This window comes from Anabrus simplex, chromosome 1, assembly GCF_040414725.1.
Source record: "Anabrus simplex isolate iqAnaSimp1 chromosome 1, ASM4041472v1, whole genome shotgun sequence".
Classification (NCBI taxonomy): domain Eukaryota; kingdom Metazoa; phylum Arthropoda; class Insecta; order Orthoptera; family Tettigoniidae; genus Anabrus; species Anabrus simplex.
In genome coordinates, this window is record NC_090265.1 from 345,935,353 (window position 1) to 345,960,159 (window position 24,807).

At 41.1% G+C, this 24,807-nt stretch overlaps 1 protein-coding gene across 1 annotated transcript in view; it reads right to left on the reverse strand.

Annotated features, from left to right (window-relative positions):
• LOC136866146 (uncharacterized) overlaps positions 1-23,960 on the reverse strand; it is a 127,835-nt gene extending 103,875 nt beyond the window's left edge. Inside the window, exons 1-2 of the mRNA XM_068226510.1 lie at positions 23,909-23,960; positions 15,014-15,301 (exon numbers count right to left, since the gene is read on the reverse strand). Of these exons, the coding sequence (XP_068082611.1) occupies positions 15,014-15,301; positions 23,909-23,960 (340 nt within the window). The remainder of the gene's footprint in view (positions 1-15,013; positions 15,302-23,908) is intronic.
• Between the last annotated feature and the right edge of the window lie 847 nt (positions 23,961-24,807).

The following is a 24,807-nucleotide window of genomic DNA, read 5'->3' on the forward strand; positions in this document are numbered from 1 at the left end:
TCTTCTGTTGGAAACGATCAAAGCTACAGGTCTGGCTCTATCCTCTACAACACTCAGTGACTACATGTCTTCGCATACAAAAGCAGCCAAACTCCTATGCAACATTTTTTTTCCCTGCACTCTCTTATCCGTACGTAGAAAAGGAATTATTTTCAGGATGTGCAACTGTATCTTGTACCTTGTCCTTACGATGCGCCCGTTTTATGTGTTTCCATAAATTTGACGTTCCTCCACCTGTACAATAGATTTGATTGCAAATTTTACAAGTAGCGGATTTTCTACCTGGACTGCTAGTAAAATACTGCCATGCTTGGGAGGACTTTCATGGCATTATTGCTTCTTTCTTATTACAAATATCGGTAGAAAATATAGCGCAACAACTTTAAACAAAGATATATGTAGTATAAGGAAACACAAATGGAACAGACGTCTCAGTCTGGAGTCTGAACAACAGCACAGTGGTGTTGCGAGTGTAGCCTGGCTTGAAGGTTTACTGAAGCACCCGCAGCGCTATACGGAGTTTTCGAGTTGAATCGGTGCTCCGCTGCCCCCCCCCCCCCCCCCCCCCCCAACCTGATATCGCCGTGGTCGAAAAGAACCAGAGTTGGTCAAGGGAAGTCGGATAAGGAAAAAAGTAAAGAATCACAAGAATCAATGCTCTTACGGCAGCAGAGAATATACATCACGAGAAGGATCCTCGACGACTGGGATGGTGGTATCGGAGTGGGAATCAAACCTGTCAGGGATATGCTGGTGCTTTCCTCTTCATAATTCCAAATACCAGGAAAATGGAAATCCTATTGGCTTGAGATCAACAACCGTAAGACAAAGCATATAAGGTCGGGTTCTATGGCTAAATGGTTAGCGTGCTGGGCTTTGCTTCAATGAGCCCTGGGTTCGATTCCTCGCCGGATCAGGGATGTATAACTTGCTCTGGTTAATCTCGGGGACTAGGTGTTTGTGTTCGTCTCAAGTATAGGAAGATCAAGAATACAAAATAGTGGCCAGCTGCATGGTCGAAGAAGATCGGAGGCCAACTTTATGAATAAAAAACAGCTTATGATCGTGATATGGAGAATCAGGGATCTCTAATCTGAACAATGGTGGTTGCTCAGGAGCGATCAAAAGAAATCTTGCGATAGTACGCACAGTGACTGCCAAGCTAAACAAGACATGGAAAGGAAGGAAAATTACAAATAATACCAACCTGAATTTAATCAATGTTTTGACATTTCCAACTGCCATGTATGCCGCTGAAATACGAACGCTGAAAGAAGCTGACAGGAAGAGGATATACGCATTAGAAATGTGGGTGTACCGCCACTCCCTACGAATATCTTGGACGAACCACGGCAAGAACGCACCAGTTCTTGAAGAGCTAAACTTTCAGGATGGGCTACGGCAAAGGTCAGCCGACCTTTCGTAAGATATTACCACCACATCTCCTGACGAACGCGAGTAAAGGAGAAGATGGCAATAGAAGGAAAGGCGCATGAGAATACTCTACCAGTTCTGCTAGAAGATGTACCTTTACAAGTGCGACAAAACATGTACTTCATGCACGATAGAGCTCCGCCTCATTTCAGTGTTAATGTTCGTCGGTCTCTAAATAACAAATTCAGTCACAGATGGATAGGTAGAGATGGACCAATTTCCTGGCCTCCACGCTCTCCGGACCTAAACCAAATAGTCTTATCGTTGGGGCATTTGAACTTGGGTACAAGATGTGGAGAGTCTTTAATTTCGTGTGGCTATTTATAGCCGGGTGCAGCCCTTGTAATGCAGACCCTCCGATGAGGGTGGGCGATATCTGCCATGTGTAAGTAACTGCGTGTTATTATGATGGAATATAGTGTTATGTGTGGTGTGTGAGTTGCAGGGAGGTTGGGGCCACCATAAACACCCCGTCCCCGAGGTTAAAATCTCCGACCCGGCCGGGAATTGACCCCGGGGTACTCTGAACCGAAGAGCACTGCGCTGACCATTCAGTCAAGGAGCCGGACGTCTGTGCTGTGAAAGGTTACGAACTCCTGCTATACATCATCGCATCTGGGATTCAATATGACGGCGGGCTGATAAGTTACATGTTAACGGAGAGGCATTTTAACACTTCACGTAAGAAATACTTCCATATGGTATGCTGGTACGTTCTGTTTTTGTGTTTTTCCCATGATTAATACACTATATGTCCGGCTCCATGGCTAAATGGTTATCGTGCTGGCCTTTGGGCACAGGGATCCCGGGTTCGATTCCCGGCAGGGTCGGGAATGTTAACCATAATTGGTTAATTCCCCTGGCTCGGACACTGGGTGTATGTGTAGTCTTCATCATCATTTCATCCTCATCATGACGCGCAGGTCGCCTACGGATGTCAAATCAAAAGACCTGCAGCAGGCCTCTCCGGAGGCCACACGCCATTTTTAATACACCATATAGCCCCCACCCCTCCCAACCCCATGACGCAACAGCTCCGAATGACCATGGCTTACCAAGCGACCGCTGCTCAGCCTGAAAGCCTGCAGATTGCGAGGTGTCGTCTGATCAGCACGACGAATCCTCAAGGCGTTATTTTTGGCTTTCTAGATCGGGGCCGCCAACTCACCGTCAGATAGCTCCTCAATAGGGAACATGCATGATCCGGGGTTTTAATTAAAAATATGCAAATCTGATTCAAAATTTCATGCAGAGTTCAAAAATGTGATCAGAATGTACAAATAATAACTCCAAACGTGATAAAAATCTACGAAAATGTCACGTCACGCAAGTACGCGATCTCATTGGTCTGACGTCATCGTACAGGTTGACTGAATTAGCAGACGAAATAACACATAGTGTGCTGTGAGAAGCAGGATACACTTCGCGTATTTCTACTTTACGTTAGTGTCTAGTATGGTTAAATTCGAGGTCTACACATTGGATAATAATCTGAGTGGTATATTTTAGACTTAAAATGAATCCTGCGCAGACAGTGAGGCAGAAAACTTATAAATGGTGTAGAGTTCCGATGTGCAATAGCACATCGCATACCATACCAAACAAATTGTTTATAAATGTTCCATAGACGCTAAAACTAGGGAGAAATGGATTTTGGCGAGCCGGAGAAATGCTGGTGATATATTGGAAAAGTCTACAGTTTATTTTTTTTGAAGATTTTAACGCAAGATGAATTTGTTTGAATTTTCTAATCACTTTTCCATGTCAGCTGTTCTAGTGGTAAAACTTTAAATTTTAATGTATGATGCTTTATTTAAATGCTTCAATTACATCTTGGAATATGAAAGTAATAAACAGTGCATTAAATAATGCTGATTATTAAAGTATTCTCCAAACCTAACCTATGTTTTGGGTGATCCATGTCAAGATAATAAATCAAAGGGGTTATGAACCATTTTGACAGCTCTAATTCTACCAATATATCTTGGCATGGGACAGTTATGTATGTCTTTATTGAAGAGCTTAATTGGTAAAGAAATTTAGGCTATATCTAAATACTCTATAATGTAACAAATAATAGGCGTGTACATCATGAAAGGAAACAACGTGAATTTAACAAATGTATAACTCTACACAAAACCAATGCTTGTCTGTTGGGGTCTTATAAGTTAACAATGCTCAATTATAATAATTATCATAATATTAATGAAATAAATAACATAATTGCACACAGGTGAAAATAGTGATGTAGGTGTTTAAAATATTATCCAACTTAGCCTAAGTTTTAGGTTATACAAGCCAAGTCAATAAACCGAAGGGTAAAAATACCGCGCGAGTTGGCCGTGCGGTTAGGAGCGCGCAGCTGTGAACTCGCATCCGGGAGATAGTGGGTTTTGAACCCCACTGCCGGCAGCCCTGAAGATGGTTTTCCGTGGTTTCCCATTTTCACACCACGCAAATGCTGAGGCTGTACCTAAGGCCATGGCCGCTTTGTTCCCATTCCTAGGCCTTCAGGGTTGGTTTTCTCTCGGACTCAGCGAGGGATTTCACCTCTACCACTTCAAGGGCAGTGTCCTGGAACGTGAGACTTTGAGTATGGTGATGAAACTGGTGAGGAGGGCCATTACCTCGCCCAGGCGGCCTCACCTGTTATGCTCAACAGGGGCCTTGATGGAGGATGGGAGGATCGGAAGGGATAGGCAAGGAAGAGGGAAGGAAACGGCCGTGGCCTTAGGTGCCTGGAGGAGAAGTAGGAAAATACGAAAAACCACTTCGAGGATGGCTGAGGTGGGATTCGAAACCCTTCTACTCAGTTGACATCCCGAGGCTGAGTAGACCCCGTTCCAGTCCTCGTACTGTTTGTTTTCAACTTTCATGGCAGAGCCGGGAATCGAAACCGGGCCTCCGGGAGTGGCACACATTAACCACTACACCACAGAAGCGGACTAGTACTATAATGCTACCTATATGTTTATGTTAGTGCTGAAATCCGATTTCTTACTTTACTAATGCTGAAAGCCCGAAAATGTAATGTTATTCTTTAATAGGGGAATCAGTCTAGAAGGAAATGTTGAAATGTTGAAAGTGATGTGATATCTATCCAGGTTCGTCGTTATCCTAATACTATGGGTTACAGTACATTGCACGTATATAAAAGACGCCACTTACAAACTTGCTTGTTATCCGCGAATTTCTGCGGCCACAAAAGTCACTACTTTTCAAGAATGATGACATCTACACATGATAGATTGTCTGACTGTGCTGTTTTGAACCTTTCTTCTGTCATTTCGAAGTTATTCGCGATCATGAATAATAAACAATCGGCTTTTAGCAACGGCTGATGCACAGTGGCTGGTAGAGCTCCATGCGGTACTGGATCGTGACGTCACAGCGCGCCGCTTACGTCAGAGGCCGTTTCACTCGCCTTGCGGAAAGGCACTATTAAATATTTTTTTAATGGTAGAAAACAAGGCAACATACCACAATGTAATACGTTTACGTACTATTTCATTGGTGTACTTTTCAAAAAAAATATTTTTGAAAATGATGCATGTTCCCAATTGTAATCGCGTACGCTGAGTAGACCTCGAACCAGCCCTCAGATCCAGATAAAAATCCCTGACGTGGCCGGGAATCGAAACCGCGGCCTCCGGGTAAGAGGCAGGCACGCTACCGCTACACCGCGGGGCAGTACACTATATAGAGTTGGAGAAAATTTCTAACATGGAAATAAAGCTTTTCCAGACCTATGTCAATATGTCTTCTGCGGGCAGTGTTTTTAAAATTCGGCCGGGCGTTATTGTTACATCCTATAGATAGTTGCAGTTAGAACGTACCTAACATACTATGCTATTTATTTTACTGTACAGCTCTAATGCCATCTATTCCTGCTGTTTTATGACAATGGAGTTTATTTATCATGCATTTCCCTTTCTCGAGCGTAATTTCATTATCTGCTCTGTTGCTCGCGAAATATATATTTCCTTTTACGTTGAGAAGATTTTCAAAATATTCCTTCTACCTGTCCAGTGATTCGTGGGATCTATTATTAGTTCACCTGATTTACCCATAACACTATTCATTTCCTCTTTCACTCCATTTCCAAGATTCTTTATTACTATACAGAAAGGTTTCCCTATTGCTGGACCTAGTATATCCAGGTTATAACCGAAATCTTCCCATGACTTCTTAGATTCGACAATTATTTGCTTCGCTCTGTTTCTTTCATCTACACACAATTTCCTGACTGCCATTTCTGATACGCCTTTTTTATGTTTACAAGCTGCCCTCACTTAATCATTCCACCAGGATGTTCGCTTTTTCCCATCTCCACACACGCTTGTTCCTAAGCAACCCGCTGCTGCTGCTCCTCCAACAGCATCCCTATATGCCACCTATTCTCTTTATATGTCCTGAACCGCTTACAGTTTATTGTTTGGAACTTTTCACTAATCATATCCATATGGAGGGCAGCCATGCTGTAACGTAAAAGGACAAATTTTAATGCAATTTTCTCTGCAATTTAGAAGAGAGCCATTCAGAACAATTTCGTGGACTTTTTCCAGCACTTTCCGTTTTATTTTCCTCTTAGTTTATGTTATGTTCTGAACACTCTACTAAATATACTTATCCAGTACTTAACATTATTTTATTAGGAAATGCATTTGTCACAGCATTGCGTAACTATTCACTACAAAGAATGTTCCAATGAGAAGAACAGCTGTTCTCTCCAGAGAGTATACATCTCTGTGTTGTTACGCTGTTGTTACTAGCGCACTCACTGTATTATTATTTTTAAATACACTATAGTCTCCCCCACTTAGAAATGTGTTATACACTGAATTTTAAATAAACACTTTGAAGCTGTGAACTTATCAGATAAGGAATATAGACGAATAAAAAAAAAGGAAAAACCAGATAATCTATTGAATTTTGAAAAAGGTACTTCACTTCTCACAGAACAGTTGAGCTGAGTTGGTTCACAAAACAAAATCACGGAACCGCACAGGCAGTCGAGTATGTCTTGATGATCTACGGACACGTACATTTGTTGGAACATCGGGATTCTGTCGTGGTGTCACTGCCGTATCTGGGGTTGATGGATTTTCTACTGGGACAGCTGGATCTTGGCGTGGTGCTGTTAAATCAGAATTAACCGAGACATGGCATTCTGGAGCTCTAGGTACGTCGTATGACTGGGCTGGTTCAAATGTAACTGATTTAGGTTGAATCGGTGTCCCACGCATTTGGTCAATATGGCGTTTCAGTGTCCTTCCTGATTCGTCCAAAATAACTAGGTAGTGTCGCTGACCATACTTCTTTACAACCTTTCCAAATTTCCAAGTGTACTTGTTATTGCAAAAGAAGCGCACCTACTACACTCTACTAAATATACTTATCCAGTACTTAACATTATTTTATTAGGAAATGCATTTGTCACAGCATTGCGTAACTATTCACTACAAAGAATGTTCCAATGAGAAGAACAGCTGTTCTCTCCAGAGAGTATACATCTCTGTGTTGTTACGCTGTTGTTACTAGCGCACTCACTGTATTATTATTTTTAAATACACCATAGTTTATCTATGTTAGGACGTCATATCTGCGCAATTTGTAATGGAGAACTGCATGTTAGGCTGTGATCTGACAAGGTACCTCGGGATTTGGAATTATTAAACTTCCATAATAGAAAACAATTGTTCGCACACATAACACCCGTGCAAGAAGTGCATACAATATCTGAAATCTGGTTAGGAGAACATTCTTGTAAAAAACAGCCTAGTCCTTTTGTTTACATTGGGCCTTCAACAACGAATCGTCGCAATGTAATTTGTTTTTGCTAGTTGTTTTACGTCGCACCGACACAGATAGGTCTTACGGCGACGATCAATGTAAATTTAATGTAAATTTAACAGTTCCATTTGGTATCTGTTAGAAACGTTATTTCCTTCCACTGAATACGGGGTTGCAAAAGAGCGAAAACTTAGTAGAAAATGTTTCTACACGTTGAAACATGACTAAACCTGTGACGAACGTTCTGTATAATTTTCAGAATATACTCTTTCGACAGACTAAAATCAGGAGCACGCATGTTATTTTCATCGAGAGCATTTCAGCTGACTGACCCCTCACTTCCGCACACAGCGCCGTTTCTCTAGGCAACACTGCAGTACTTAGCTCTCGTCTGACGTCGCACGAACTGACAGGCTTGTTTTTCGTTCTCCGAAAACCGAAAGAGTAGTTAGTGTGACGCAAAGACAATAACATTAATATTGCTCTTCGTTCCGACACGTCACATCTTCCTCTGCTTTATAACCTCCTATGGCTTCCTCGTTATCTCCCCTTGCCTGAATATCATTAACTCCTAACACAACCAGAAGCATCCTCTTTGTTAACTCAGCCAGTTCTACTTTCTTTCTTCCATGAAAATGAAAATCCACAGCCTGTTTCCAGTTTCAACCGGGTGAGGAATGGAATGAATGAAAGCCCGTCTAGCGGCGAGGATAAGAAGTAAGTCGGCTGCTGAAGCCTGTCGCACTCCTCTGGGGCAATGATTACTGACTGACTGTTGAAATGATATTGGAGGGTTTTGCTGAAATGAAAGATGACGGTGAAAACCGAAGTACCCGGTGAAAAGCCTGTTCTGCCTCCACTTTGTCAGCACAAATCTCACATGGATTAACCGGGACTTGAATCACGGAACCTTGCGGTGAGAGGCTGGCGCGCTGTCTCCTGAGCCACGGAAGCTCCGCTTTCTTTCTTTCTTTCTTTCTTTCTTTCTTTCTTTCTTTCTTTCTTTCTTTCATAAGCCCCATCAGAAGCTCCCCATCGAATTCCACTTCGTTCGCCATGTTTCTAAGGAGTTCCTCGCCTGTCAAGTAGAAGTAGGATTCGGTTACCCCTATAGGTCTGAGGCTTGTTTAACACGTTCTGAGCGTGCTCGTAAATAATAATAATAATAATAATAATAATAATAATAATAATAATAATAATAATAATAATAATAATAATAATAATAATAATAATAATAATAATAATGGGTATTTTTTCAGCGCGTTTTTTTCAAATTACACACCGTTTCTCTGTAACTGAGTTTTTGTCCACATAAAACGCATAGGGCAAACTTAGTTACATGGTCTGTGACAGTGAATAAGGCCATAGTGGACGCTCTTTTCGTCTTTTACTCATCGTCCACAACAGAGTGTGAACCACGAAACGTAAAGTGGAAAGACAATGCGAACTGTTTCGAGAAACTATGCTACTGTATGTATTTCCACCAGTTAACCTAATGCAACGAACTTCAAATAAATGAAGAATTTTTGTAACTGGCCAACACGTAGAGTACAGTGATGTCAGTACTGCCCCTGCCCTAAGCGAGCCGCTGTGTTTCCTCGTGGGGCTTAATATCCTTTAGTCAATCAGAAACTCCCCACTCTTCCCTTGGTTTCACTGAGACGTCTCTTTTTATATTAGGATCTTCTGTGGAGCAACTTAATGTGATGAAACAGGATACATTATTATCATGTTGCAATATTTAACTCCCATCTCTAGTGCCTTTACCTTCCACTTCTCCAAGGGCCCTTATGGCCTGTAAGGAGATGGAGAAAACGTATGTGATTTGTTTGTAATTGTGAAGAATGCATTTGATGCGTACCGTTACTCAACTTCTGTGGGCCGTTACCCGAATGGATGGGGATAATCCGCAAATTTTTTTCGGTAAAATTACCTTATTAAAATTGAATTCCGTTTTAAAGGTACATAATCAGTTGAATATTTTCTTTACGGAGTTTCAATCATGAGAATGTTTTAGGTGGATATGACTTCCCCAAATTCCCATACACAGCAATCTTCTTCCTGAACGTTGCCCACTTACTTTTGCACTGGTGGGAAAGGTGGCCCGGTATAGAGCTAACCACTCTATACGACTTAGGGCTGAGGGTACGGATAGTGGAGAACTTTACCTTTACAGGCACTTTGTATGGATTGAGCCTATTTTTAAAGGTGAATACCTTTCCTAACGTCAACCCTATGTGGGGAGATGTATTCTCTATTGCGTGCTTCTGTGGTGGTTCGTAGTGTAATGTAAACGTATGCAAACGAAGATGTGTATTAAGACGACGTCAAACACCCAACCAGACGAAGATAAAATCCAGAGCCGGCCGGGATTTGAATCCGGGGCTTTGAACTGAAGGCCACTTCACTGACAATTTAGCCAAGGATTCGGACTATTTCACATACTTATTTTTATGGCGAACTGCTTAACATGCTGGCCTTTGGTTTAAAGCGTCCCGGGATCGATTCCCGATTTGATCGGTGATCTTAATCCCCATTGCTTGTATCCTCTGGTTTGAGGGCAGGATTTCTGTGCTGTCTTGAGAATTAGATTTCATCCTAGGTAGAGCCCCATCCTCACAGACGCGTACGCCACCCATGAACGTCAACTCGAAAGTTCTTCATATTATTATTATTATAATTAAATGCAAATTTTCATGAATTTAGCTTCTTAATCCCACGCTAGCGTCACTGATATGAGAATATTGTTTCAGTGATCATGGTTACGAACAAACTGGCGATGATGGTGGTGGTTGTGATAGTTTTATAAGATGAAAAACCGAGTGGCCATTAGCTCCTATTGATCAGGAAGACGATGAAGATATCTGTCGAAATTAGGCTAAAAAATAGAAGGAGCGGCCACTCGTAGAATGAGGGGTAAAGGAGTCATGAAAGTGTGAGTGAAAGCCCAGGCCTTGAATGGCCCAACATCGCAGAGCTGGAAGTAATGTGTTGGCCCGATACTTATCAATAACTGGCTGACTATTGTTGTTAGATGAGACATGCTCTGCCCCTTCTGCTGCCACTCTACTTCTCTACATAGCACTATAAATAAATTAAAATAAATAAATAAAAAATAAATATAAAAAAATAAATAAATAAATAACTCACCAATGATCTGCGTATAGCGCTGTCGCTCAGGTGACAGATTCGTTATCAATTGTTTGCCTAGCCTTTTCTTAAATGTTTTCAAAGAAGTTGGTAATTTATCGAACATTTTCCATGATAAATAATTCCAATATTTTACTCCTCGTCCTATAAATGAATACCAACTGCAGTACTAAGGTTTCTGAGGATAGCTTTTTTTTTTTTTTTTTTGCTAGTTGTTTTACGTCGCACCGACACAGATAGGTCTTACCGCGACGATGGGACAGGAAAGGGCTAGGAGTGGGAAGTAAGCGGCCGTGGCATTAATTAAGGTACAGCCCGAGCATTTGCCTGGTGTGAAAATGGGAAACCACGGAAAACCATTTTCAGGATAGTTTTTAAATGTTTACCTTTAACATTTGTATTACCGTTTGTTATATGCGAAGTGAATTTTTATAGAATTCCTTTTTGAGATGTTGTTTTTAGGACCTATTACGTAGTTTTAGAGTTATTTGGAAAGTTGTTTAGATGTGCTTGATTTCAAGTTTTAGATTATTTAATTTTCGAGTAAAACTTTGTCCTTGTGGAAGCTCGAATTGACTGAGAAGTATTTGATCCTTCCAAAAATGTATGTATGTCATGACTGTAGGTATTTTACCCGTCGCGCTATAGATATTTTATATATACGATTTCAACTGTCATTGATACTGTCAAAAACAGCCTAACGACCCTAAAAGCAGTGGATTCAACCCTAATCTCAGTCATTTTAGACTATTTACCTTTAAGTACCTCTCAGCCCCTCCCCCGTCTCAATGGAGGCTGAATGTGGACATAAACGGTATCCAGAGCGTCACAATTCGTCTCTGTGACACATGAACAATGGATCCGTTATTAATATCGGTTACTTTCTATTAATTTTACAAGTCATCCCCCCTATTCCCCACCCCCGGCGGGGGTTGGGATGTTTCATCTCCATGGCTCTTTTTTCCTTCAGATGGTAGGTCATGTGTGTACCAAGTTTCGCTGAGAGCTATTCTAGAACATACCCACATACATCCATAATCTCGGTTATTTTTGCATTCATTTCCACCCCTTCTTAACCTCCAGAGTGATTTTCCCTAGTCTGTCCTCTTGAGTTCCAACTTTATCTTCATACTAGCAAATGCCCCCGTGCTTCGCTACGGTATTCTACATTGTATGCGGATATCGAAGTAAATTACTGTACATACAGTGAATAAGATTGTTTTAAATTGCATATCTCTTAGCGTTATCCGAGAAACAGCATGGACAGGTCCCCCATACGTTGTTTACACTGTAAAGTGTGAATTGCAAAGTTGTGATGATAACGACAGGCTCATTATAAAATTTGGAGAGTTTTCGTTAAAATAGCAGACTACTTCCAGACAGTTGAGAAGCTTTTATTGCAACAGCAGGCAAATTCCCTACTGCCAGTCAAAATTGAGTTGTGCTGTTATCATAATGACAGGCCCCTTTTCCTACTGCCAGCCAGCTTACTGAGAGTCATACCGAGTTGGCGAGTTTTCATTAAAATAGTAGGCCACTTTGCCAAATGCCAGTCACATAATGGCGGGTACCCTTGCCTACACGATCGGGTAGGGGAGTTTTGAGCAAAATTGCATGCTCCCTTGCCTACTGCAAGCCAAATCGAGAAGGAAATTATTCGTTATCATTACAATGGTAAGCCCTCCTTACTAATGCCAGTTACACGGGAGTTGGAGAAGGGCCCTATTCCTATTGCCACTCAAAGTCGATGTGGGGAATACTGATTACAATAGCAGACACCCTTTCCCAATCGCTACAAATCGACATCAATGACTATATATATAGATCGACATACAAAAGTATATGCATGTGTACAATATTGCAGACCCCTTCATTTACAGATTAACTGCTGCTAAACGGTACGTCATTTCGATAAACGAATTGTACCATAAGACGCCGTATTTAGCGATTGAGTTGGAAACGTTGAATAGAATGACATTTCTGTAAGATTGTCTCACAGTGCATTACTTTTCGGATAATTATGTGACAGCTACAAACAAAGCATTTGGCTCACATGTGGCTACTGGGTGGGCCAATGTCCGTGCAGAATTTGATGATTCTATCTTTCCTATAAGTGATTCAAAGTATAAATATTGTGTATATAAAATTTGCAAAACTTACCTAAAATCCAGAAATAGAGACAAATCTAACTTATAAGGGATAGAGATAGGACAAAAAGTAATAGGACCAAAAAGTTGTAGACCATTCCAAATTGAACTGACACTGAAACATCCGTTTCGCGGTAGGACTTGCCGTTTAGCCACAAAATACCTCGAAATGAAGGTGTTTACGGTCATTAAAATTGCCTCCATATTTCAATATTCTTCGGGGATAAAAAGTGAAAATTTAAAGATTTTGGAAGTTTCCCGTTTTCTAGCTCGTCTGGCAGATTGTGCCGCAATCTTGACTTTGGGGGAGGCGGGTAAAATTTAGGACTTTAATGAAATCAAAGCTTTAAAAAAGCAGATGGTCATTATTACCCCTTAAACGGATAGCTGTACGAAAATTTCGCAAAAATAGTCAGTGTACAGACACACGGTCGTTACGATTGTATTTATATACACTTTTAAAAGCTCCACTCAAGCTTATTCTTCTGCTTCCACGCCATTTCTCCACTGACAGCTCGGAACAGACCACTTAGTCGGGCAGCTTGTCTCGTTACTCCCAAGCCTTCTCCGCCCAAACTTTGCAACATTTTCGTAACACTACTCCTTTGTCGGAAATCACCTAGAATAAATCATGCTGCTTTCCTTTCGATCTTTCCCAGTTCTCGTATCAAGTAATCTCGGTGAGAGTCCCATACACTGAAACAATACTCTAATGTCTTACCAGAGACTTACTGTATATACCCTCTCCTTTACATCCTTATTACAACCCTTAAATACACTCATAACATTTATCTGTAACATTTATTTACAATCCCATTTATGTGATTACCCCAATGAAGATCTTTCCTTATTTTAACACCTAGCTACTTACAGTGATACCCATAAAGAACTTTCGGGCCGATGACCTAGATGTCAGGCCCCTTTAAACGACAAGCATCATATCATCATCATCAAAGAACTTTCACTCCATCGATGAAGTAATTAAAACTTCGAGAATTTTTCCTATTTGTGAAACTCACAACCTAATTTTCACCCCATTTATTGTCTGCTGTCCATCTGACAACTTTGTCGAGGCCTTTTTGCAGTCGCTTAAAATCTTGTAATTTACCACTTTATACAGTATAACATCATTCGTAAAAGCCTTATATCTGATTCCTCTTCTTTATTAATGCCACTTATATATAAGAAAACATAAAAGTTCAATAATAATGTCTTGAGGAATTCTCCTCTTAATGATTTCAGGAACAGATAATGCCTCACCTACTCTAATTCTCTGAGTTCTATTGTCCTTTGTCTAGTCTCCACTCATGTTTGTCAGTATTCTCCCATGATCGACCCTATCAAACGCCTTAGATAGATCAATCATGATACAGTTCATTTGATCTCCTGAATCTAAAATATTTCTTAAAAGCTGACTGGTCTGTAATTATCCACTTTATATTATCACCTTTTCCCTTGTATATTGGAGCAACTATTGCATTTCACTATTCATTTGGTATCTGTCCTTCATGCAAACAGTAAACAAATAAGTATTTAAGGTATGGCACTATATCTCAAACCATTGCCTTTATTGCATTCTCAGAAAAATCAATCACAGCTGATTTTCTAGCTTTCAACTTATATATCATTTTGTAAATGTCTATTATCGTAGGTAAATTTCAGTAAGTTGGCAATATTATTTGCCTGATCTATCAGGACATTATCCTCACATCCAACTACCTTCTTTACACTGCCTGACAAAAAAAGTTAAGCCCCCAAAAGGAGTGACTGAACGGGAACGACACTACATATGCTGAAAGTCCATGTGCCTTTATTGAACTGATTACAATGTGGGATGAAAGAGGCAAGGCCGTTGGCAGTTACAGGTGGAATGATGGCGCCAGGTCATTAGGGTGTCGTATCCTCCCCCACCACTGCCACCTTGGCCGCAATGCATGCCCTTATGCGGTTCGGAATGGTGTCAAACAGCCTTTGGATCCTCTCCTGAGGCAAGTTAAGTTCGTCCACAATTGTTGCAGCTGTCCCTCAAGATCCCGCAGGTTGGTACTGGGACAGAGTCCCCTTCCAATGTCATCCCACAGGTGTTCAATGATGGAGAGGTCGGGGGATCTTGCTGGCCACAGGAGGACCTTAACATTCTCCAGGATGTGTGTGGACGTGCATTATCTTATTGGAACAGTCTCCCAGAGTGCCACCCGCCAACGTACTGCGAGTTCCCGCACAGTGCCTCGACGACTCGCATCCGCAGGATTTGGGTCCTGTCGCCCCATACGTCGGTTGCCATTGATACTAGAACACCAATCCTTGCGTTTGGAGAGATGCCTTGCCCGGCAGGCATTAGAGGTGACCCGAATGCGTATCCCATGGCTCCTGACGCCATAATGCCAGGAATTACGCCTTTGTGTGTCTTTCCATAATATGGACAGGATCTGCTCTCAACGTCGCCAAACCTGTACACGGTGGTCATCGAATGGAGAAGCGGGACTCACCACTGTACATGATGCGACGCCAGTCCTCTGCCCATGCCTGCCGGGCAAGGCACCTCTCCAAACGCAAGCATGGGTGTTCTAGTATCAATGGCAATCGACGTATGGGGCGGCAGGACCCAAATCCTGCGGATGCGAGTCGTCGAGACACTGTGCGGGAACTCACAGTGCGTTGTAGAGTCTCCAGTACATGTTCGCGGATGGCGGGTGCCGAAGTTATGGGATCCCACAATGCTTGGCGCACCATACGACGGTCCTCTCTCGGGGTGGTGTTTTCTGGTCGACCCAAACCTGCATGACGTGATTGGGTGCCGTCATGTACCCATTGAGTCTAACATCGGGCCACTGTGACACCTGAATGGCCCACATTGTTGGCAATTGCACGGTACGATCAACCAGCCTAATGCAGTCCCACAGTGCGGCCTCTGTCAAATGCTGTCAGTTGGTGGATAGGCTGTCTAAACGAGTCTGCGAGACATCGCGGGTGCTTCGTACTGTGCGTAGTCCTCTCTGCACTCACAGCAGTTGACTGGTAACAACTTATCAACAACAGGACCCTTCTACGGTCATACCGACACGGATAGGTCTTACGGCGACTATGGGATAGGAACGGCTTAGGAGTGGGAAGGAAGCGGCCGTGGCCTTAATTAAGGTACAGCCCCAGCATTTCAATGGTGTGAAAATGGAAAACCACTGAAACCCATCTTCAGGGCTGCCAACAGTGGGGCTCGAACCCACTATCTCCCGGATGCAAGCTCACAGCTGCGCGCCCCTAATCGCACGGCCAACTCGCCCGGTCCTTACCACTTTTAACCCTTTCAGACCTGAAAGAAAACTGGAGGTGTGAATTTTTGTTTGTACATCAAGAACTGACTAAAATGCTCCTCAATACACATATTAATAGTTTATTTTACAAAATAAAAACTAACATCCGAAAAACAGGACCCACACAATCGTGCGTATCAAAATTCAAAACCTCGTTGTATCACGTACGATGGTGTAGCTTCAAAATTTACGTTCACTAACCAAAGTACACACTTCATTGAATATATTCCGGTATTTAGTAAAGCTTCTAGATTAATATAAACGCAGTAAATAAATACTTACTTTCGGCACTACTGCTTCCTGCCATCTCGCCGATCAACTGTGCTTTTTAAACTCTTCTTCCTTCGCCCTGGCGGTCAAGCGCATACTAAAATCAATTGAAATACACGCCACGTGTCCTGCACAATCACTGCAGTCCGGTGTAGCGCCGAAAAAACATCAAATACGGTCAGGGATAACTAAAATACGAACCCGTACAATTGTGCGTACTCGGTCTGAAAGGGTTATAGGTACATACCTGTTTTCACACTCTTCAACAATTGCTTTAAAACCATCCCATTGGCTATTTTCATTATTTACTATTTTCCATTGACCACAATTGCTTTTTAAATATGTCCCGTTGCCTCTCTTGTGAACCATATGGCATTGCCTAATATTCGTAATTTTCCAGCATTGCTTTCTGTCACATTTAACTACGACAAAACAGCTTCATGATCACTAATACCATCTACCAATTGATAATAATGTCATTTGCTTTACGTCCCACTACTCTTTTACGGTTTTCGGAGACGCTGAGGTGCCGGAATTTAGTCCCGCAGGAGTTCTTTTTACGTGCCAGTAAATCTACCGACACGAGGCTGACGTATTTGAGCACCTTCAAATACCACCGGACTGAGCCAGGATCGAACCTGCCAAGTTGGGGCCAGAAGGCCAGCGCCTTAACCGTCTGGGCCACTCAGCCTGGCTCTACCAATTGAGTTTCTCTGTATTCACTGTTTCATGAAACAAATAAGGTAGTGAATACCCTAAATGAATTTGTAAATACCACATATTTTCTTTATCACACAAATCGATTTTCAAGAATACGGACTTTCACTTATTTTATATTCATACGACAATGACCACAGAGTACGGCAATATTGACTTAAGCCTGTGTTTGTCCCTCTTATGCTGCATCCATAATTTGTTGCTCAGAAAATATTTACATTCCCCGACGCACACCACAAATGAGGGCACCGAATATTCATGTAGCCGTTTCTAAAAACCAACTGCTGGTGTCGTGATTTGAACGTTGGATCGTAACTATGAAAGTGTCTTAACAGTTAAGCTGCGACAATAGCAGTGTAATTGGGTTAAGCTAGTGCCTGTGAAGCTGGCCAGACTTCATCGTGGTGCACTGATAATCCATCAATAAATAACGCAAGTTTGAACATCATTCACACCTGTTGACATTTACCACACAGAATACGTAGGGTAATTTTCAACCTTCAATCATGTTGAATCACCAAATGCAAGCTAGTAACGTATGCAGCAAAACAAACGACACCGAAATGTTATTTTACTGCGTCGGCACAGGTTGTGCCATAACGCGCCACGCATTGTTCATAACTTTCTGAAGATTACTACTACTACTACTACTACTACTACTACTACTACTACTACTACTATCTGCGCACTTTTTTAGCGATAGATTTACACCCTAATGCTGAAGCGGTCGACCTCGGCAATCTTCGAGATTCGTACTGGCAATCTTTGAAACACAAACTATGAATCGCTTATGCATCGCTGTGCGACGTCTGGCGTACACTTTACATACTAGTACTGTTGTTATTTACACAGCAAAGCCAAACTATAGAATTCACTCTAGGAATAAGATTCGCATCGAGAAATGTTATATAATGTGTGTGTGTGACACAGTTGTTGGCTTGAAATAACAAAGGTTTAGAAAATTCATATTGATCGATCATATTATCGATTCAATTCAGATTTCATTTCCATTCAGTTGGCAGTACTAACGGAACCGGAAGAGCTCCCTCCTTACTCCTCAAACCCGTACACAAATCTATCGCTAAAAGGTGCTCAGATAGTAAATGTTTCCATTCCTCCCCTGAAGGGGGAGGCGGGCCTCCTAGACGGTGACGCCATCTCTCATGCCAGGAGATTTGTATCGGAGAAGACGTGCGAAGAAAGTGAGAGAGTTGGCGGCCGAGGCCTATACTGAGAACTGTCGCGGCACTCGCCATAGTGCAGGAGAATAGAAAACCACGGGGAAAAAAAAAAAAAACATTCTCAGTACAGCCAACGTTGGGGACCAGTTTATCTCCGTCTCTCGAATACAGAGTCGTAGAGTCCGGCTCCATGGCTAAATGGTTAGCGTCCTGACCCTTGGTCACAGGGGACCACTATCTGCCGGATGAGAGCTCACAGCTGCGCGCTCCTAACCGCACGGCCAACTCGCCCGGTAATACCACAATTTAGTAACGGAGCTAAATGGGCATCCAGAAAGATGTCAGATGTACTTCAGGCTGAACAAAGATGAATTCAACTACTTACATAATCTCATCAAGGATCTTTTTTTTTTTTTTTTTTTTGCCTTGCGTTGCGTTGCGTTGCACCGACACAGAAGGATGAAATCGCATTTGCAACTGATCCGGAGGAATCCTACATATGAGGTTTTTCAGATACGAGAAAATTTCAAAAATGAGTTCGACTCGCTTGAAGGCTCCGTGCCATGGCAATTCCCAATCGTTCGTCGTGGAAGATAAAATTGAACTAAATAGAAAAGAACTGTGCAGTAGCGAATAGATCAAACAATAAACACTTATTCACCGACCTCTAATTTAACAGAGTAATGTGTATTTGTAATTTGTGTAGTATTTAAATTATTATTATTATTATTATTATTATTATTATTATTATTATTATTATTATTATTATTATTATTATTATTGTACCGGGAGGTACACCTCAACGCCTCGCATTCAACACTAGCGCCTAAATGAACTCCTCTATTGGTAAAACAGTCAAACTGAAACTACACCAACTTGGAACTTTAATCAGAAGATGTCACCACTAAAATATTGAGTAATTTTGTTATTGTGCAGTTGCCTAAACTGAGTGAATTTTCTCCTAGTTTTGTTAGCTATACATCAAGAAGTTAGGACATTTCTCCACAGAAGACATTACCAAAAACAATGATCATGCACCCTGGTGCGAAGTGTAAGAAGTTACAATTTAAAGAAGCTTTGTTTTTCTAGGTTCTTGTAACTGATTGATGTTCATTTATTTTTGGGTTGGCAATATTTCCTTTTTCTTTCCGCCAGTTTTTTAATCTAGCCAATCCCTAATTTCTGTAATTAATTTTCAACCTATCCCAGGCTTCTTGCTAGATTCTAAGTGTAACTTAGAAATTCATCCAATAAAATTGAGAGGATGTGGCTAGTTTAGTCTTGAATGATCTCGAACATTCCCTGAGGGTTTATGAACTGCGGATTTTCTCGTTTCTTGGCCAATTGATCGTCATCTTACTGAGTGTCTGTGTGTCAAAGCAGGAGGCGGGTGGCCTCTTTCATCGGTTAACAGAACATCTACAAGGTAATGGCCACATAGCTTCTTTCTTTCTTTCTTGCTACCTCCGCAGTTTAACCCGAAGGAAAGGTCCGACTCTTTAGTTATGTAACAAGCTTTTCTAAAATGTAACTTTCTTCCGGCTAATGTAAAAGCCTTCATAAAATCTTTAACTGTAAACCGGGGATAGAGAGTGATGTACCCTCTCAAGCTCCCCTTCATCTTGGTTTGAGGTGACTACGTTTTGTAACTTTTCTTCTGTAAGGTGTTAAAGCAATTCCTATACGAGTCACCTCAGTAGTTTGGGAATAGCCCCTGTTTCATCGGCCGAGAGCCCTTTAGTTTTTTTAAGTGTTCATTATATTGGAAAGCCGTGTGCTTCCATTCACCTTGTGTTTGGGCCAGTTATTTAACCTGTTCTTTTCCATGAAGGCCCGGTAGGTTGGGTATTAAATACCCCTGTAAGTTCAATTTGTAAATGGTGGTTTGAGAGACCATAGATTGATGTAATGTTGCCTTGAGTAGGCAGTAAGAAACTGAGAGCCTGTTAGCTCTTTTTCAAATTTTGTAATTGTAACGAGTGCCTCTGGAAAACTAGATATTGTTTTTTGGAGAGCAAGTGCTCTTGAATTAGGGGATTTCTGCCTTTAATAATTTGTGCTCTTTTGTAAATTTGAGCTGGGGGCTCAAGAATTGTAAAGCGAGGGGCTTGAAGCCCAGGACCTGTTGAATTCACTATTATTGTATTTTCCTTGACTTGTTTCAAAATCGCTAATTATACCTGTTATGTTGTTATTTGCTGATTTTTGAAATTCTGAAGAAATATAACCTTTGTTAAAGTTTTAAATTAATTTTGAGACTGTAGTCAGACCCATTTTACCCCGGCACCTTCTTTAACCTCTTTCTGCTCTATGGGTAACCCCGTAACAATTATTATTATTATTATTATTATTATTATTATTATTATTATTACTGCGATAATAATCATAAACAGGAGGACTATTTTCTACGACTGAATGCCTATTAAAATCAGTACATTTTAGTGCTCACCTAATTCCTTTCCTATTTCGTCCCAAGCCTCGTGTCGCATTTGCCAGTTTCTATAGTTAATCGAACCTATATCATACAGATTCTCATGCACCCGCACCAATTCAATTAACATTCCTTCTATATCGCTAAGAGAAACTGCTTCTAGTCACACCTCACGTCGCCAGATATGTGCTAGAGCAGAAAATTGTGTTCCGCGTGAGGAGCGGTCACCAGATTCTACGTCACAATGACATCAGACGACGTGAACATCCGTGACATGAGTGCAGTGTGATCACTCTACATTTCGTACAGTGTGGAAAAGGCATAGCACATCTTTCTTGACAGGTTCGAATGCGTCACGATAGGCGCGAACTCACGTGAAGTGACAGTAGTGTGTTTTCACCTATGTCCGCGTCGTGTTGTGTACCTGGTTGTAGAAGCAACTATAGTTCAAAACAACCTAATATTTCAGTGTTTAAATTTCCTACTGACTTGGTTCCGAAACAAAAGTGGATCTTAACCATCCATCGAACCAAATTTGTCCCTTCAGAAAGCTCAGTTGTGTGCATAAAACACTTCGACGAACGATTCGTAATTAGGGAGGATTCTGTTAAAAGACCTGATGGGTATATTTAACTGTAAAACTTAACCATTTAAAACTCTCAGATGACGCTATTCCTAATAAGTTTAAAAATGCCTGCCTATCTGTCTAATAATCTTCCAACACCGAGGACAACTCCAATTCAAAGACAAGAAGAAATTGAAAAACGGGAAGAAGGAAGAAAGCTGAGGAAAAAGATGACAGGATCAAGGACTTCGATGACGTTAAGGGTAATTTCAGTACTAAATGCAAGTTAGATTTTGACAAAGTTTCTGTCAATTTTGAAGGCCAAAGTCTCTATTTTTCAAAATTTGTATGACTCAGGAAAATATTCCAAAAATATGTACTTCTTTAACATTAAACGAGGCTCTTGATTTTAAATCCATAAAACATGACATTTTCATGAATGATAATCCTGATATACGTGCATTAGATGATGGGGGAAAGATATTAAAATGGTCAAATTTGAAAGGTATCTGCAAATTCCTGTTTAGTCCTCCTTGCGACTCAAAAGTGTATGTCCACGACAAAATAGAAGCTGAGATAAAATAATCTATGAAATTGGAAGTGTCTTACTCCTGTATACTAATAATACGGTTCGCTTCAATATTTTTCGCATTTCCTGGGGCTTATAAGAAGATAAGACAGTCAACGTTCCTTACAATGCCTCAACCTGTGTATTTTACAGTCTTTTACTGCAAAATTAGGCACGGAAAATTCTGGTATAGATGATTCACATTGGAATTATTTGAAAAAGAATCTCAAATTATTAAATGAACATGAAAGATTTTGTAACTTCTTGTTGGATGAAGTCTATGTTAAACCTAAGCTTAATTATAAAGGAGGAAAGGTTGACGGAGTTGCTTTTAGTAGTGAAAGTGGAGACAATAACACTACATTAGCTACAACTGCACATCTTTATGTTGTCATCTATTCATTAAAAAATAAAGACGTTGTGGTTTGTTTCCATGTAAGAACCTAACGTCACATTTCTTAGAAGAGCTAACTTTGCAAGTCCTTGAAGTATTAACCGATATAGGTTATAAGGTAGTATGCATAATTTCTGATAATAACCGTTTCGACAGGAATATGTTTGAAAAGCTGTGCAAAAGAAATTTACAAACCACTTTTCAAAATACATTTGACGAAACTCAAATATTTTTGTAATGTTTGATACTGTTCATTTACTTAAATGCTTAAGAAATAACTGGCCTAATCGAGCTTACAAACTTTCGTGTTCCCTGACATCGACAACCCTGAGTCAGATAAAAAATGTTTTGCTAGTGTTGGTCATCTTAAACAGCTGCACAGAGGAAAAGAGAATAATGTAGTTAAGCTAGCTCCTGCCCTGAACCAAAAGTGTTGTACCAAACTTCTTTAGAGCGTTCATTCGTTCGTTCGTACGCAATCTGTTTACACTCCAGGGTCGGTTTTTCCCTCGGACTCAGCGAGGGATCCCACCTCTACCCCCTCAAGGGCAGTGTCCTGGAGCTTCAGACTCTGGGTTGGGGGATACAACTGGAGAGGATGACAAATACCTCGCCCAGGCGGCTTCACCTGCTATGATGAACAGGAGGCTTGTGGGGGATGGGAAGATTGGAAGGGATAGAGAAGGAGGAGGGAAGGAAGCGGCCGTGGCCTTAAGTTAGGTACCATCCCGGCATTTGCCTGGAGGAGAAGTGGGAAACCACGGAAAACCACTTCCAGGATGGCTGAGGTGGGAATCGAACCCCCCTCTACTCAGTTGACCTCCCGAGGCTGAGTGGACCACGTTCCAGCCTCATACCACTTTTTAAATTTCGTGGCAGAGCCGGGAAGCGAACCCGAGCCTCTGGGGGTGGCAGCTAATCACACTAACCACTACACCACAGAGGCGGACTTCCTTAGAGCGACAAAATGTAAACCTTCGTTCTAAGCTGTTTGATGAGAAAAATTTCGCCGCTTTAAAACACTTTGACAAAATAAAAATACAGATGATTTTAAAAGCACAGCTGAATTTTTAGTAGTAATTTGTCAGTGGTGGAAGATTGTTAATATTAAGCATGCTTTCAAAGGCGATAGATTTAACGACTCTCATTGTAACGCAATATTTTAAATTCATGACGACAATGTTTTATTTCTGCGCAAGTTTTTAACATGGTTAATTAGGTGGGATAATCTGTCTGTTCAAGGGGAGATCACACAAAAAACAAAGAGCCGTCATGGAAAAATTACTAATGAAACTCAAACAGCCTTAGTTCACACTATAACAACTATTTTGGAGTTAATAATTTTTTTGAAAACAAGTTTAGGATTCAAGTATATTTTGTTATGGAATTTTCAAACTGACGAATTAGAAGCAAGATTTGGGCAGTACAGTGAAATAATTGGTGCCTGGTACTATATTTCAGTGAAGCAAATCCTTGAGTCAGAACGAAAACTGAAAGCCCTAGCGGTAATAAATACATATTCTGCTAAACATGCAGCCATCCCTATTAATGATATTTCATTACGTAAGTACGTGGATTCCCAAGAGCTCACATTGTAAAAGCTTCAAACCTACAGACATTTCACATTTTGAAAATGTGGTGTGATAGTACATATATCACACCCTCGCACTATATGTAGAAGTGAGAGATATTATTGTCAGTATTCGATTTATTATTATTATTATAATCTGTATTTCATTTGTATATTTTGTCATTTATATTTGTAAGCTGGGGGATATCCACATATGTAGTATGAGTAATTTGTTTTGTACTGGGAAAACATTGCTATATTGGACTCTGGTATTTGGATGACTCATGCGGGCATCCCAGTCTGATGAGATGTGTTTGTTGATGTTATTGTACTAGGAAGTTCTATTAGTCATGTGATATACCCCAGCGTTTGTTTACCTCTTGGGAACATGAAGAAGTTGAGGGCAACTCTGAACGGTGGATCACTCATGATTGGCTGGCAAGGACTAATCCAGACGTATTATGTGAGAGGAAGGGGGAATGCTGATGCCTATCAAGGTTGATCAAACGGCGGGACAACAGACACTCGGTACGGACAAGAAGGAGTACTGACACACTGCACGAGAAGGAAGCAGTGCGCACAGACGGTACGGGAAGGAAGTAGTGATGATATGCGGTACGGTAGTGACACGGTTGCAATATACTGGACTGGACTTCAAACGTTCGTGCAACGTAGTCTTGTTATGTTCGTGGAAAGTGGCTGATCGACAAATTGTGGAGTATTGTAGCACTTGTGGCGGCCTGGCATTATATGTTGGTGAAAGCTATCTCAGACTTTCCATAATTTTTGTTCAGGGTCGATAAGCGTGTGTTGCTCAAATGTATACATCTTTACAACGAGTGTTAAAATATGTGAACACAGTATTACAAGGTACAGTATCTGTGTGATGTGATAACTGCCGATTATGAGAATCGGCAAGTAGTATTGATACAGAGACAGTGAAGGGTATTTATCTACATGTACGTACATTGTTCATCGGACTATCTACAAATGGTAGCTTAGTTCTCGCTTTCGTTTTCCCACTGTTTTCATTATTGTTGTTGTTGTAAATATGGAGTCTTCCAGCAATCTTTTGTGTGTGTATTATATTATAATTTTGTGTGTTGATGAGGTGCTCATGCACGGATTTTGTTAAGAATATAGTTAGCTATTTTTAGAATCAGTGGAGTTATTGATGAACCTAGGTGCAGTTCCTACCCATTTAGTCGTTTTCAGGAGGTTAGGTAAGGCCTGCAGCAGATGTACCAGTACGCAGCATTATGTACGCGCCCTGGGA